This window comes from Macadamia integrifolia, chromosome 7 (genome assembly GCF_013358625.1).
Source record: "Macadamia integrifolia cultivar HAES 741 chromosome 7, SCU_Mint_v3, whole genome shotgun sequence".
Lineage (NCBI taxonomy): Eukaryota > Viridiplantae > Streptophyta > Magnoliopsida > Proteales > Proteaceae > Macadamia > Macadamia integrifolia.
The window spans coordinates 11,816,368-11,832,735 of record NC_056563.1 but is presented as its reverse complement, the minus strand read 5'-3'; the positions used below and the strand labels follow the sequence as shown (position 1 = coordinate 11,832,735).

The window sequence follows — 16,368 nt, the reverse complement described above, 5'->3', positions numbered from 1 at the left end:
TTTCAGTCACTCATGGAATGACAAATAACTACACATGATGGAGATAAGCGATTTAAATAACGAAAGATCCAATATTTGAAAATTGTATCTATAATAACTAATCTCTCAAAGAATTAAAGTGGGATGGATGAAGTGGAGAAGTGTGTTCGAAGTGTTGAGTGACCGACATATCCCTTTAAAACTCAAGGGAAAATTCTACATGATTGTTGTGTGTCCAGCCATGATATATGGCAAGGAATGTTGGGCAGTTAAGAAGTGTCATATAGAGAATATGTGTGTGACAGATGAAGATGTTAAGATGGTTGTGTGGCAAAACAAGGAATGACAAAGTAAGGAATAAGCATAATAGAGCGGATTTGTGTGTTGCCCCAATCAATGACGAGCTCCAAGAAAGCTGTTTGAGGTGGTATGGTCATGTTCAACAGAGGCCTAGTGACGCCCCAATAAGGAGGAGTGATAGGACTCAAATTAAAGGGGCTACAAGAGCTAGGGGCAGGCCTAAAATAACCATAGGAGAAATTGCGAGGAATGACATTCGCGTTTTAGGCCTTATACCAAGTATGACATCGGATTTCTATTGGAGAGCAAGGATCCATGTGGTCGACCCTAATTAGCTAAGATTCTCCTGTCTTGCTGGGCTATGTCCTCTTTCCTCTTCCTATGCTACTTTCATCTTTCATCTTTCACCTTTCATCTTTCAACTCTCACTTTTCATATTGCATTTTTTCATCTTTCATTTGTCATGTCCCATATTTAATATGTTTGGATCCATGTAGCCAGCCTCATTAAGTTGGGATACTTCTTGTTTTGTATCTACTATCCAGAACAACTGGAAAAGTAGAAACAAGACAAAAAATGCTTCATATGTAGCCAAGCTATTCCTTGGGGATGTCATTAGGCTAAACAGTTTACCCAAAACCATGGTGTCCAAGAGGGACATTCGGTTTGTGAGTTACTTTTGGGAAACACTTTAGAAAATGTTGGGAACAAAACAACAATTTTTATCTGCTTTTCATCACCTAACAGACGGAAAGAAACGGATGGAAAGACCGAGGTTGTCAACCGCAATCTTTAGAGATTTGTTGCGTTGTCTAGTGGGTGATCATGTCCCAAGTTGAGATTCAAACTTAGCTATAGCAGAGTTTGCCTACACTATTTCAGTCAATAAATCTATTGGTTACCGTCCATTTGAGAGTCTTATGTAATCAACCCACGAAACCTATAGACCTCATTCCCTTGCCAATAGAAGCCAAACCCTCTGAACCTCCAGAGTTCTTTGCCTGTCATATCCAAGAACTACTTACAAAAATAAAGAAAAACATTGCCATAGGTAACGAATATTACAAGTTCTAAGGGAAGCGGAAGGTATTCGTCAAGCCCCTAAGAAGACTTGGTGGTGGGATGATGAGGTACAAGCAGCTATTAAGATTAAGAAAGGCAGTTTTAAGACATGGCAAAGGACCACGGAGGTAGAAGATAAAAAGAGATATAATGTTGCCAAAACAAAGCTCAAAAGATTATGGAGATAGCAAGGATGAAGAAATATGAAGACTTTAATAATCTTAACACAAACAAAGGGGGAAAGCTACATATAAAATAGCTAAAACCAGAAAAATGAAGAGTAGAGATCTCTACCATGTGAGGTGTATTAAAAGCGATGATGGTAGAGTACCCATAAGAGTTGAGGACATACTAAAGAGAAGGGAAGAATATTTTTGCACCCTACTAAGTGGAGACAGTTCGAGTAGGATTGGGCTGGAAGATTCCCCCCCCCCTTTTTTTTGATGTATCCCTTGGGTCTCTTGGCTTGGCAGTTAGCTTTTTGCTACGCTGCTATTTAGTTGCTTTTGTATTTGTTCCCCCTGGGGTCGGCTTTTCCTTGTTGGCTTAAGCCTCCCCTCCTCCCCCCCCCTTCTCCACTTGTATATTCTCTCTCCTTTGGTTATTAATTATTTAATTATCCCAAAAAAAACATGTTAAATATGGTATATTATTGCACAGGTGAATCTGTAATTACAGTTAGAGTCGGGGACTTTAATTAGTCAGGGCATTACTTGTAATTACAGAATTTTTGTATCTCATAAATACATGGCTGAGAAGTCCAGTAGGGTAATCTGAGCCCCCATCAATCTGTTTTCTTCTCCTTCCTTTTCTTCCCTTCTTCTTTCTTCTCCTTTCCTGCAGATCCTCTTCTCTTGGATCTGTTCACTGTTTACCGTTGAATACTCTCTGATTTAATAACAGAAAGTAGTACAGCACTTAATGTCACTGGGGACATAAGAACTTCCCTTGATCTTCAACAATGCTAGCAACCATGGGTTTTGAAAACTCCATCAGGAATGAGCTCTCTACCATTTGCTTCTCAAAAAAAAAAATTAGGATGAAATATCTAACACAAACTGTTACTAACTATATAATTTAACCATCAATATAGCTGGAGGCCTGAACCATACTAACGACAACGCTTTACACTTCTTCAATGCTAGCAAATTTCCCAAAATAAATGGGGCAGTGTCACTGTCATTACAGTAGGCCTCATCATATGTATCCCCAATGTGGTTGCAAAAGGAAATGTGTGAGCCATTTCTATTTTAACAGAAGAAATGATGGCAAGATCTTGTCAACAGAAATTGAAAAGTAGTACTCCCCTTTCAATGTCAAGTCCTCACCTGAAATGGATTGCCTTTAGGACAACCAGAATTTCTCTCTATGGAGGATCTCATAACTGAAAGAACAATTTACCCATGAAGTAATTCATAAGCTAAAATGTGGAGCAAATTTCTCTCATAGACTGCCCATAAGAATTATATAGTAACCAATTATGGACACATATATGGAGAAATATACAGCCACACTTGGAAAAAGGAACATCTCTTCACCATAGCAGCAAGAAACATAAGACACTAAAACGAAGTTTAGTCTTAATGAATCGCTTGGGAGCTCGCCCTCAACTGCAAAAGGAATGGAGTAATCCAATGATGATTTTGCAATACTAATGCTAGCCAACTTTGGCATCTACCTAGCTCTGGAGGATGTCATGCGAAAATATTTACTAAAACAAGTAATGCAGAAGAACAGTGTGGAGATAAGCACATCAAATATGATTCTAACTTTTCTAGATCAGATCAAAATTTAATGACACAGAAAATACAAGAAACGGTATTAGATTACTTGCCTATGAAGTTATAGCCAATTTCACTCCCCATGGCATATCTACCATCTTTCCTTCAGCTATTCCAGGAGCAGTGTTTTCCTTGTAGATGGCCAATCTACTTTGGACCACTGAACAATAAGGCAAAATTACAAACAAATAATGATTAGAAACTCAGGAGTCAAGACAAAGTAGAGACCCAGGTTACAGCAGAAGGGACAAAGGAATAGGTGAGAAGTTTGATTCATAAGGTCACAGTGAAACTTGACATCAACCGATTACAGCAAACCAAATTGTCATCCATCAATCTTGAAGCCCCATTGATAATATATTGATAATAACCATTGCTACAACTGAGAATCAGCCTTGTGCATTCTTCCATATCCTTCAAACCTTCCACCAAGTGGTCAACACCAGTTTGTCCACCAACCAGAAAGAAAATCTCCACTCTAAATAAAATAATTCTCTATTATAATCACCACAGATCGGCAGCAACAACTAAATGCCTCACCATCCAATCTCTCATAACACTTATCAGTATATGTTGATTTTTTGTCGCACAACATTCAGTGCAACAAATAACTATTGGTCTTCCATACAACAACAACTCAGTCTTATCCCAACTAAATGGGGGTCGCTACATGGATCCTTGCCCTCAAAGCCCTTTTAACTCCGCCAGTGTTTACTGCCGGTTCCAAGCCTGGATAAAGGAGAAGGGTTGGTGCGTCAGGTCAGCAGCAAGCACCGGTAAAAAAAACCTAGCCAAACCTTTCTAACATGGATTCTAAATCCTTATATTAGCAACTGCTGATCTTATATTGTCTTATTTATCCTTCAGTGCTTATGGAATGCATCAATCACAAAACACTCCCAAAACCCTTCACTTCATTTACCCAGCTATAATTCTAAGGATAAAATACACTTTATCTCCTTATTTATGTGCGAACCGATATAATGAAAATTGGTTTGTAACTCACTGTATTTCTTGGACATTTTAACATGTACTCCTAATCTGCTTCCCGTTTACTGAAATTGCAGAACATATGTTCTGGTTTAGCCTGGTGTATCACATAACATTTTGAAACAGCATCATTCCATTATTCTAACTTGGCATTTACCTCCAACCAATTCTCAGCCACCAAACAAATATACTCATTAAACCAAATATACCATGTCACTTCATTTTGAGCAAGTCCCAAGAAAGATCTAGTTTCCCTTCATGTGCACATGACACAACCCACCAATATCAAATACATCCAAGGATGCTGTTCAATCATTTCTCCGCTCCTTGCAGTTTTGTTTTCCACCAGCTCTGACAGCACATTGTTATAAGGATCAGAAGGTCCATATAACTCCAAAATAACCATATCAGAAGTAGAGAACAAACACCTTCCAAGGACTGACTGACTGAGAATTTCACATAATCTGAAACTCGTGATATATAACATTATCCACACCATACGCATCAGACTATGTAATAGGGAAAAAAAATATATCAAAACTATACCAGAGATGGACACATAAAGCATATCATATTATTAATGAAATATCTAAAATATGCTTTAAACAGGGCCCACCACGTTGCAAGAAGCTAGGTGAAACGTTTTTAAGAATTTCTTTTGTTTTCAATACAATGCAGTGGCATTCTAGAGCGGGAAAACATTACATTTCTGAACAAAGTGGCCAACATTGGCATTTCTAATCTCCAGACCCAAATGCCAATATATGTAAAAGAAATTGCATTTTTAATTATGGACAAAAGTGGCCAAAGAAAGCAGTTTTGTTATGATAATTATAAAAGTACGGGCTAGATGGAATAGTCTGTTCATGATTAGCAGTAGTCAGAATCTATAAGAAAGGATAAAAAGAAATCCACATAGATGTATCCCAAATCCAGGGTAGCAGGATGAACATTCAAAATGGGAAAATTTTTGGCATAACACACCCAACAAAGTGAGTTCCCACATATAGCAGCAGAACAAGAATACTAAGTCTTCAAGCATTTTTCATTAGCTTCCACAAACGAAAATATAGGTGCATACTACATAATAACTCCAACAAAAAGGCATCAAGGTCAGGTCATGATGGTGCAAACCAATCAGCAGTTGAAAGATTACTATAGTATAAAACTATGATGAACCTAACATTTCTAATCCTTTGATATTGCCGAACCAACAGCAAGAAGCAGTATGTCTGCATTTCATAAGTCAAACGACAAATCATCCACATCTCAGCGACGCCCAAGACGAGGCTTTTCGAATGCTCCCCATGCACCAGATCCAACACCATACAGAGGGGCCTTGTCAGTGGCACCCTGTGAATCAACATATGGCACGATAAGTAAATAAAAATAAGCACATCTGGGCCTCCGGCCAAAAAAATAGTAATATAAATGTAAGTCTACAAACAATTAACCCCAAGCAACACAAATAACATTATGTAAGCATCTATACCATCTGTAGCCCATATCCATCCCCATAGGAAGCAGGGAAACCCCCTTCAGGACTACCAAGTTTGATCCCGTAAGAACCACCTTGAGCAACAAGACAAACGGTAGAGATTAGGAGCAAAACAAAACCTCAAACTGCATTAGAAACAATAAGCCACGAAATTTTCCAGATAAGAGTCCATAACAAAGAAATATCTGTACAAGTTACAAAGGCAGAAAGTAAGAAGAAAGAAGAAAGAAAATGTCTAAAAAAATGATCAGATCAATATATCAAATTACTAAAATAAATAATACACTACTAATAAAAATAAATTTTCTTTAATATGCATGGTGTAAGATGAGTTGTACCAGCACCCCAAGGTCTAACATCTGCACTTGCAAGGTCTGCACGTAGCTTTTCAACTTCACGAGCCATGGAAACCAAGTTGCTCTCCATGGCCTGTCTCTGTTCCACAAGCTCAACATTTGCCTTCTTCTCATACTCAAAAGCATTCCTATAAAAGAAACTATACTCTGAGAATTCAACATACCCACATAAGCTAACAGCGTCTTACCAAGTTACAGCAAGCGATTAACAATACAGAGAGATTTTCTGAAGCAAAGACCCGAAAATTTCATAAAATAACAGGAACAACACAAGAAACTCAGGTAAACATATTGAGTAATACCTAGTATAGCATAAAAGACTCGCTAAAACAGATCAGCAAACACAGGAAGCCAAACAAGTAAATACCTAGCATGCATAAGCTCCTGGTGCAGGCCATCAATCTCTGCTTTCAAGTGTGGAATTTGTTGATTATCAGCTTGCAACCTGGCTAAGTCCTGCTTAAGGGTCTGAACTTGTCCGGCCAGATCTTGCCTCAGGGCATTCAATTTCTTAAGCTCTGAATGAAGCTGAATAGTCTCATTCCTTAAAGGCTCAGTTGCCCGAAGATCAGCTTCCAACTTCAAGCTCCTCTCAATCAACTCCCTCGATTGGGCATCTTTCTTTGCACGGATTTCAGCAATGGCAATGTTCCTGCGATGCAGCTCCTCCTTTGCAACACCGAGCTCCTGCTGCAGTGCCAATCGATCTTCGGCAAGCCTACGGTTGTCAGCCAAAAGCCTTCGAATGTCCATATGCTGCATCTCTAGTTCTTCCTCTAACAATGCAGGATGGGGTTGTCGGGGAACAGGACGAGCATACGGACCTTCGGGAACATGACGTGACATACGACCCCTCCCTGCCATTATGGCTTAACCCTGCAAAAAATGATAAAAAGTCATAAAATTTTGAAAACAATTGAAACTTAATAAACAATCCAATCAACACGCTCCAGCAATTTCATTACAAGAATAAAACAAGACACAAACATTGGATTAAATATCTAAATATTTATCAAACATGAATGTTTTATATCCATACAGAACCTAGAAAAAATACAAGCAAATAATTCAACTCTTCGATATGCATAGAAAGCCTAGGAACAACACGAGCAAATAACTCAATCCTCAAGACTTGGATTTCAGTTTAAGTTGGTCAAAGAATAAACGCGACATACGCAACAACAATTCAGTTCCATTCATAGTTAAAACAGGAACGGGAAAAAAAAAAAACACTTTGTTGGGTTTGCATGTTTAGAACGACTAATAATTTGAATGGGACAGTCAAAAACTACAGTCAAACTTTTAAAAAGTGGCTAAAATATGAAAACAGAGGGTAAAGGTTAACATTTAGACTTGAAAAAAAAAAAAAAAAAAAAAAAAAATCTCCAGACAGAATATGAGAGAGAAAGGATATCAACAAACAACAACAACGAAAAACTAAGTTGTATCCCAACTTAATGAGGTCGGCTACATGGATCCAAACATAAAAAGTAAGGAAAACTGGATTCTAAAACAGAAAAGGGGGGAAGAGATGAGAAAAGAAGAAAAGAGACATATATGAGAAATGATCAATGGAACATGACAAATTAAAGATGAAGAATGCAATATGAAAAATGAGGGGTGAAGGATGAAAGTAAGAGGAAAGAAGCACAGCCCAGCAAGTCAAGACTTGGGAGAATCTCAGCTAAATGGGGATCAGCCACATGGATCCTTGCTCTCCAATAGGCTCTATCCGAGGTCATACTTGGTACGAGACCTAAACCGCGCATGTCATTCCTCATGACTTCACCTATGGTCCTTTTAGGCCTGCCCCTAGCTCTTGTAGCCCCTTCAATCTGATCCTATCACTCTTCCTTATTAGGGCGTCGCTAGGCCTCTATTGAACATGACCATACCACCTCAAACAGCTTTCTCGGAGATTGTCATTGATTGGTGCAACTCCCAAATCAGCTCTAATACGCTCATTCCTTACTTTATCAAGAAGGGAATATATGAAAATACATGTATCTTCTGTCATTCCAGTAAAATATGTACAAAAAATAAACAAACACTATCAAGAGGGATAGAGCAGACAGTTGATGAAGGACATTACACATAGCCTATAGTCTTCTAATGACTCAGATAGGGGAAAGTGTCTTTTATCCTTTTCTTTTGGGGGGGAGGGGTGAGGGATGGGTGAGGGTTAAGGAAGTAAGCAAAAATAGATATAGAGGAATGGAAAAGTACGACTTAAATTACACATGCAGAGGCTGAGTTTGGGGAACAGAAGTCAAGTATATATTTAAATATGGAAGGGAAAATTAGGGCAAATGAATATATATATGTATACACACATATACATATATAAATATTAGATATTTAAATATGGAAGGGAAAATTAGGGCAAATGAATATATATATACATACATCAACCAAGAGCCAATAAGTTAAATAACCCAGAAACTCCACCCAAAATAAATAAGTAGCAACAGCTTAAGAGAGAACGATTTAATGATAATTACAACCAAACACAAGAACAGAAGAAATTCAGCAAAAATTCAATGACAAAAAGTAATGGATTTTAACAAAGGAATAGCAAGAGATAAAACTGGACAAACAACCAAGAGTCTCTCCTCTCATTCTCGAAAAAAATAGGCTCCCCTCAATCCTTAACTGACAACAGAATACTATGGAAGAAACTAAACATAACCAAAACAACTAACAGGAAATTAACTAGCCCAAAAGAAAGAGTTGTGCTCACGATTATAAAACACGGTAGTGTACACATATTGGTCACAGCCAACACCAATACAAATCAGACCATATCAGGAAGGGTTAGTCCGATCCGATATTTAAAATAAATATATAAAAACACTTTCTGGTGTTTCACCGATCTGGTATCGGTATTGGTATCGGCTGTGGCTGATACCAATATGCCCCATACGATACCGTGTTTTACAATCAAGTTGTATTAAAAGTTAAAACCCCATATTATGCTAGAATGCCAGTCTGTAAGTTGGTCAAAACTCTCTCAAATCACATCTGGACTGTGTAATATTGAGCTTATTAGATAGGTAATCAAATACTAGTCCAATCAGAACACACAATCATATGAAATTATAAAAGTAACCCTAAAAATTAAATAAAACCCTAACTATCCCTACTGGACCAAAAGCCAGGTTTGGACCTGGTTCTTCTCGGCCAGTCCAGCCATGCAATTGCATCAGACACAAAATAAATGATGTGATGACAAGTAGACTGACTCGACCTTGTATTAGCATCATTCATTTTCATCTTTTTCCAAATACCTTAGGTTCTTTCCTATTTCAAAACAAATGTTCTCATCCTTGCATCCAACCCATGCTCCCTCAGAAACTCTCTCAGATGCTTTATGCTTGTGTTAAGATTCTTTTTCCTCAACAATAAACACATTTTGTGACCCCCTGGACTATATGTAGTACCTGCTTTTTTCATTTGACCATTTCATAATGGACAGGAACTGGCCTGATGCAAACGCCAAACGGTCTTTGTATGCAAAGTAGTAACTAGGACAAGAATCCCAGCTCAACACAGTTGTTGCCTTGATATTCTAAACAATGAAAGGTGCCAAAGAAAAGATAAAGATTAAGATCAACGACCTCTATCTACTATCTTCCACAATGTATCTCTTATGTAGTACTAGTATTACTATGTTGTACCCTTTCTATTTTTCTACCAATAAATTTTTATTTATTAGAAGGGAAAAAAAAAGGATCAGCAAAGTCTAAAAACTACCATCTCATTGATGAACTTACAGATTAAATCATCCTTCACCCCTTTTCCATTGATAACTCCTTTTTATGTGGGGGGAAGGGGGCTTGAATACGGAAATTCCCAAGATCAAAGGGAAAATAATGTTAAAGAAGCTGAATGTGATACAGCATTGAAGACTTATTCAAAGAGGAAGAAGAAAGGGGTCGACCATGCCCATGCCTAGTAGGGGTCGACCACGCCTAGTCCTTAGGCCCACGATTTGATGGGGGTTTATTTAGTTTCTAATTTCAGTTTGTTAGTTTCTAAATTCAGTACTTAGTTAGCTTCTAATTTCAGTACTCTTTATTTCCTAGTTTCTATTTCCAGTTTTAGTAACTACTTAGTTTCTAAAGTTGTAACCCCCCCCCCACATCAATATTATAAATAAAGAGAGGGCTCTCACTATAGCCCACGATTTTTATGAAACAAAAAAGAGAGCTTGCTGCTGCCGCTATGTCTTTGCTGAGACTACCTTGTGTTTGATCAAGGTTTTGGGACTGGTGTCTGATCTGGTCAACACTCTGCGGTGAGAAGCCTGAGTGGTTCCTTCTACATACTTCTTCTTCTTTCATATATTATTCAAGGTGTTAAGGTGCTGCCCTACTGTCACAGGTATTTAGATCAGTCTTTTCTTGTTATCAGTTCTGTCCAGCAATAGGTAATTTTGTGAAGGAATTTCAGTTTCTGCCCAGGCCTATCCCTTTATCAGTATTGGCTGATATTTTAACCTCAGGTTCCCCTCACCCAAGGAGGAACTCGATCCAGGTCTGAGCCCTTTCTGATCTCTTGTTGCTGAGATATTCAAAATCTCCCTTTTCTTGTCTTTTAGTGGCCTGAGCTATCTAGGATTGAAATCTGTAGACCTGTTTTCAATTCTTATTATTCTTTGGACTGTGGTTCATGGTAGTTAGTTGATTTGACCTGATTGAAGTGTTATCAGTCCCTGTTATCAGTACTTCGATCTGATTAAGAGAACTCTTGCTGTTGGGATCGTTAGACTTGTGTTCTCTGATCTGATTTCTACTGTCTGAATGGTCTGGTTTATGGCTGTTCCCTGAATATAAAATCCTGCAGTTGGGATAAGGTTGCTTGTCATCAATCCTAGTTCTACATTAGAATGTCAAAGTAAAGATTATAAAGAAAATTCTACTACAGACGCAGTCTAGAAAACTTAACTCCTATAGCTGCCTGATTTAGAGCCAAAAACCACAATTTTTGCTGACTAACGTATGTAATACATGATTCACCACCCCCCCCCCAAAAAAAACCTCAATGCTGGATTAAAAACCAGATAAATGAAACTAAAAAATGCCCTAGTTTTATTATTTCAGCACCCGAAAGTTATGCCTTCCTCATGCACCCCCAAAAAAGAGGATAATCCCTCCATGATTCCTATTTATCCCTCTCCAAAGTACCACCATCATCATCAACCATACTTGCAAGCTGAATACTTCAATTAAGCCTTCACTAATATTATTTGCCCCCAATGTTAGCGCAGGATTAAAAACCAGATAAATGAAATTAAAAATGTCCCAGTTCTACACATGGTTTAAGAAATGGGCGAGATCTCGACGCTATTTGAAAATGGCGAGACGAGATGAGAAGTAACATATAAAATGCACAATATCTCGGTCATGATCTCGAGATCTCGGTGAATATCTTGGTCTCGACTCGACTCAAAACCAAATCACATGTGGTATATACACAATTTCAACCCTCAACTCGACCCAACTCGACATCTCTCACCTCTCTCACCCTGTTGTGAAGAAAAAGTGAGCTTTTGGTGGCTTTTCTTACCAAAGTTCTCCTCTACAGTGTAGCTTAACAACTTCAACACTTGGAGATTGGAGATTATCACTTCATCAACAACCTTTGGAGATCTTTTTCTTCTCAAGAACAGTTTTAGATAAAAACAAAAAAAACAAAAAAACAAAAAAACAAAAAAACAAAAAAACAAAAAAACAAAAAAACAAAAAAACAAAAACAAAAACAAAAACAAAAACAAAAAAAAAAAAAAAAATTCTCAAAACCATTTTTTTTTTTCATAAAAACATGGTCAATAGTTGTTTGTTTCTATTGAGGAATAGTCTAGGGTGAAAGATCCGAAGATTACTTACATAAGGTACGAAGTCAAAGTACCACTTTGGGGTTGATTTTTAAGGAAATAAAAAAAAAACAAACGTTTTCACTGTGTTTAGAAGGCCTAAAATAGGGTAAATGGAAAGTTTCAGGGGACTACAAAGACCATATGGCTACCGAGACCAATCACCAAGTTGACTAGGAAGAAATACAAAATCTCGCCAAATCTCTCTTTTTTGGTTTAGCGAGACTAGAGGCAAAATCGAGATCATAAAACTTCGTTCCATCCAGAAAATGCACCCATCACGATTCATATTTATTTCCTCCTCATAATACCGTCACTGTTAAGCATAAGCTGAATCCACTGTATACAGGCTACATTTTCTATCAAAGTTCCAAGTACCAGTATCCAACCAGTCGAATCAGCCACTAAATATCAGTTTTGGCAGCCATGGATATGATCTTACCACTAGGATCAAACCATCCATGGTCCGTTTTACATTTTGATGACATTATTGTTTACAGCCTTCCACTAACTGGGAAGAAGCAGCATCTATATCTAGTATTGAATAAATGGAGATGGGAATAGCTACGTGAATTTCAAAAATTGTTGGTTCAAATGGTACTTTTTCTAGGACAGTAACAACTACCAACCCTTTTTATCCTATTTGGAATGTAAAAACTAATCTCTCCCACTTGATTGCGTCTCACAGCTCTCATGATCAATAGACCAAGTTCTTTCTTTTTTTCAAATCGTTCGCTGCTGAAATCCAGCAGCTGCTCTTTATTTATATCAATCAATTACATCAATGGGGAATCTTTCTTGCATGGAAAGAAAGTCCATGTGTTTGAATTAGGAAGTCAATCCAATCTCAATCTAACAAAATAAAGAGTCCTAGTAATTAGAATCTAATAATTACATGAAAAAAAAAATATCTAATAAAAATAGAAACTAACATTACCTAATAAATCACCCCACCAAACAAAAAAAAAAGAGCAACCCAATGCACAAGTCTCCTGCAACTACAGGGTCTGGGAGGGGCAAATGCCATAGTCTTACCCCCTACTTTGCAGGAGAGGTTGTTTCCAAATTTCGAACTTGTGACCAACATGTTGCAATAACCGTTGCACCACAGGCACGCAATGAACAAAACTTCCCTAAAATATTGGACCATATAAGCTGGAAGAGTCTTCCACATTCCACTCCATGCAATGGTCATGGGGCCCACTCGAGATCTCCACAAGCTGTTGCTGGATATCCTGTTATATATTGGCCACTATAAGGACTATAGCCCCAAAATAGCGGCTAAGCGCAGACCTGTTTTTGAGCCCAACCGATGGACCAGTGCTGCATCATGGATACTAAACTTTCACCTCCTCAATTCTTGGAACATGAATGAAATTTCACCTCCTCAATTCATGGAAGATGCATAAGCATTTGATTTAACAAAATACTTCTCCAATAAATCACTCGCTTTGCCCAAAAGTCAAACAACAAGAGTCTGAAAGAGTTTCACCCCAAATTGATCAATTCATGCAAGGCTGGCGATGAACTTACTGCTAATTGATTGGTATGGAGAGGGCACGACTCTAATATTGAGAATTTTGAGAATTAAATATATATTTGTGAATCATCCCCTTTATAATTGTCCAAAAAATTGTGGCTATAAATAGTTGTAAAGTAACTGCTATGAAAAATGTGAGCGCAGCCAATTTTTCAGTCACCGCATGCTACTGTCCGATTTAGAATTAATTTCAGCTACTTCCAAACTAATAGCTTTCTTAGTACCCAGATGGAATACTGATGCAGGACCCCGGGTCAAAATACCATATTGGGTTCGCTTATGGGCCCAACCAGATACTTTACAACTCAAACAAACAAATGCATGGCAAAGTTGTAATTTATTGAAGTCAATTTAATGAAGAAACAAACCAGAAAATGGAATAGCACATTTGACAAGGAAAGGGTATTCTTAGAAGGGCTTGGGGGTAAGGAGGAGGGCAATACAAAAAACGGAATTAAAAGGGGTTCAATAATAAAGGAAACAAAGGAATCGTAGAAGGGTCTGTGTTGTCTTCTTCCTTGCATTAACAAAACCAGCAGAAATTTCCGTTTCGAAGAGAAAAGTTCCCTTGAGATAGGATTGATCAAGGATTGGACTGGGGAATTCGAATCACAACAATCGACCCTCTGAAATGCAGGTACTAACTAACCAAGACAGCAAGTGAAGAATGTGTGTTTTCAAACTGAATTTATACCTAACGGTGACAGCGGAAGTACGGACCTAAGTTGCGAAGTAGTCTCAAGATTGAAGAGGGATTTGGACCTAGGTTTTGGAGGGTTGAATCACTTATGGGAAAGGGAGTCTATACCTAAAACCACGAGAGGAAAGGAGAAGTATTGATAGCAATCAACCAGTTATATATGGGCTGTAACCATCGCTGAAAACAGAACAGGGTAAAGAAGAAAAGAGATGAAGATACAAGAAGGCTGAAGATGCAATAAGGATGAAGAAGAAGGGGAAGGTAAGGGAGATTGTGCAGGAAAAAAGAAAAAGGGGGGGGGAGGGAGGAAGCTCGAACACATGCCACGCAGGCACTCACAATTTAATACTCAATCCAGTCAATCAATCCGCCCAATTAATTGGGTTACAAGCATATTAGTGATAGAATAGACTCCTAAAAGACTGTAACTCATAAACTATAGTAACTTTATGAGTGTTTACAGAACACTCATAAACTAGAAACTCAAATTGGCAAACCAAATATATTATGTAATCTACCCAAATAAAAGAAATATTACAACATTATTCCCAAAATAACGCCTAGATGTCTGTAACTACAAAACTTGGATCCAGTTCTCGGTCCAGGTTCTCGAACGGGTTCAACCCGGTCCAAAGAACTGCTACTGCATCAATGATCGAATACAGTTTATGCTTGAAGTTCTGATCCTCGTTCAGGAGAGAAATGAAACTCCATGAAAGGTTGTACTTAAGCAGGTGGACATTCATTTAGATTCAACAGATCAAATGCAGACTACCAAGAAGATGTATCAACCATATGGATCTCATTTTGGACTGCAGCAGTGCGTAGAGCCCTTTGGAAACAAACATCACCAAATACGGTTCCATCCATACTCGGAACAATTCAAGCAGCGTACAGATCATCAAAACATTCAAAACAGAAGAACCAAATCACACCCATTTAAGAATGACAACCACAAACCACAACACAGTTACATAAATCTATATAATTTTCATTAGGTTTGTAAATTCATAAATGGCAGCCACGACTTTGAAAGAACTTACATGGATTAATTTAATTCTTAACAGGTTTCGTAACTTCACCACTTAATCTGTCTATAGAACTGCTTCATGGTTTCGTCTTATAGTGTTCTTCAAATCTCCTTTTGTTTCGCAACAGAGTCGACTTCGACATCCAGGGATTACAAAAAATTAAATGAACCATAGATATAGAACTCAAATGATAACTCAACAAAAAGAAGATTAGGAAAGACATGGAAAACGTAAAGGAATGGATTGAAAAGCATACCTCAACGGCTTCCTGCGTTGTGTTCTGCTCGAACGAGATAGGGTAATGGTAGGTTTAGAGCCCTTACGGAGTTGCGGTAAAAATTTTCAGACAACGTCACTTTGAAAGGCTTATGGTTCGATTATAAAGGAAAATAAAAAGGCATTACGATACCCTAAGCGCGCACTACTCGTCAGGGTCAGGCGGAGGTAGTGTCATATTTTTCTTTTTCATTTTTTTAATATATAAATATTCCTCCCCCCTCCTCCCCATCCCTAATGACAATACAAAAATAAAACTCAAAAACAAAACCAAATGACAACATCCATAATTTTTTTTTTTTTTTGGGGTGAAAAATAGACTTCTAGATTATAAATAGAAACAGATCAAGGGAAAAAGATCCCACAAGAGTCTAAATACAAAGAGAAATAATTATAGTCAAGCCCCAGGTAGAGTCTATCTATATATCAACTTTCTTGTATCCTTGGTTTATTGCATATCGTACCCTAACAATACACTTCTATATTTGTTGGACTTCTTGTAGATTTATAATCCATAAATATAGAGTTGACAGTGGAATTTACATGCAAAACAGCAAGCCATCTAGTTTGATGGGAAACAGAATTATAACATCCATCACATATAATCATTGAATGATCCGTAGCTAGCAAGTCAAGGCATTCAAGACACTCATGCAATGATGAATAATGATGATCAATGTGGGACTAGAGTTAGCAAACTCGTCACAACATTTCAAAACAAATCGCACAATATACCAAGGTGAAGATACAAGTTTTGTCTGGTTTTAATAAGGTCCCGAACATAGACAAGGGATTCAAACAAATTAAAAAGAAAGTATAAAGAGTGAAATTATTCAGTCCTAACCTCCAATGGCTCCGCTACTCATATATGTTTAGTAAACAAATAATAAATGAAAATGTGTCAAGATTTTTCCCCCCTTTTTATTTTTGTACAATACAAAAACATATTAGAGAGGATGAATATTAACCTTCCATAGTAG

General features: G+C 37.7%; 1 protein-coding gene across 2 annotated transcripts; it reads right to left on the bottom strand.

The window, feature by feature from the left end:
- Positions 1–5,139: 5,139 nt before the first annotated feature.
- On the bottom strand, positions 5,140–15,526 carry LOC122083801 (protein FLX-like 3). Of its 2 annotated transcripts, XM_042651699.1 has the most exons (6): positions 15,369–15,526; positions 15,125–15,245; positions 6,334–6,842; positions 5,949–6,094; positions 5,605–5,684; positions 5,140–5,465 (listed from the first exon to the last, which is right to left on the bottom strand). In XM_042651699.1, the coding sequence occupies exons 3-6, from the start codon at positions 6,828–6,830 to the stop codon at positions 5,382–5,384; spliced, it is 807 nt and encodes a 268-aa protein (XP_042507633.1). In that variant the 5' UTR covers positions 6,831–6,842; positions 15,125–15,245; positions 15,369–15,526; the 3' UTR covers positions 5,140–5,381. The 2 variants fall into 2 exon arrangements, with proteins under 2 accessions (XP_042507633.1, XP_042507632.1); XM_042651698.1 differs by lacking the exon at positions 15,125–15,245 and having other exon boundaries at positions 15,369–15,525.
- Between the last annotated feature and the right edge of the window lie 842 nt (positions 15,527–16,368).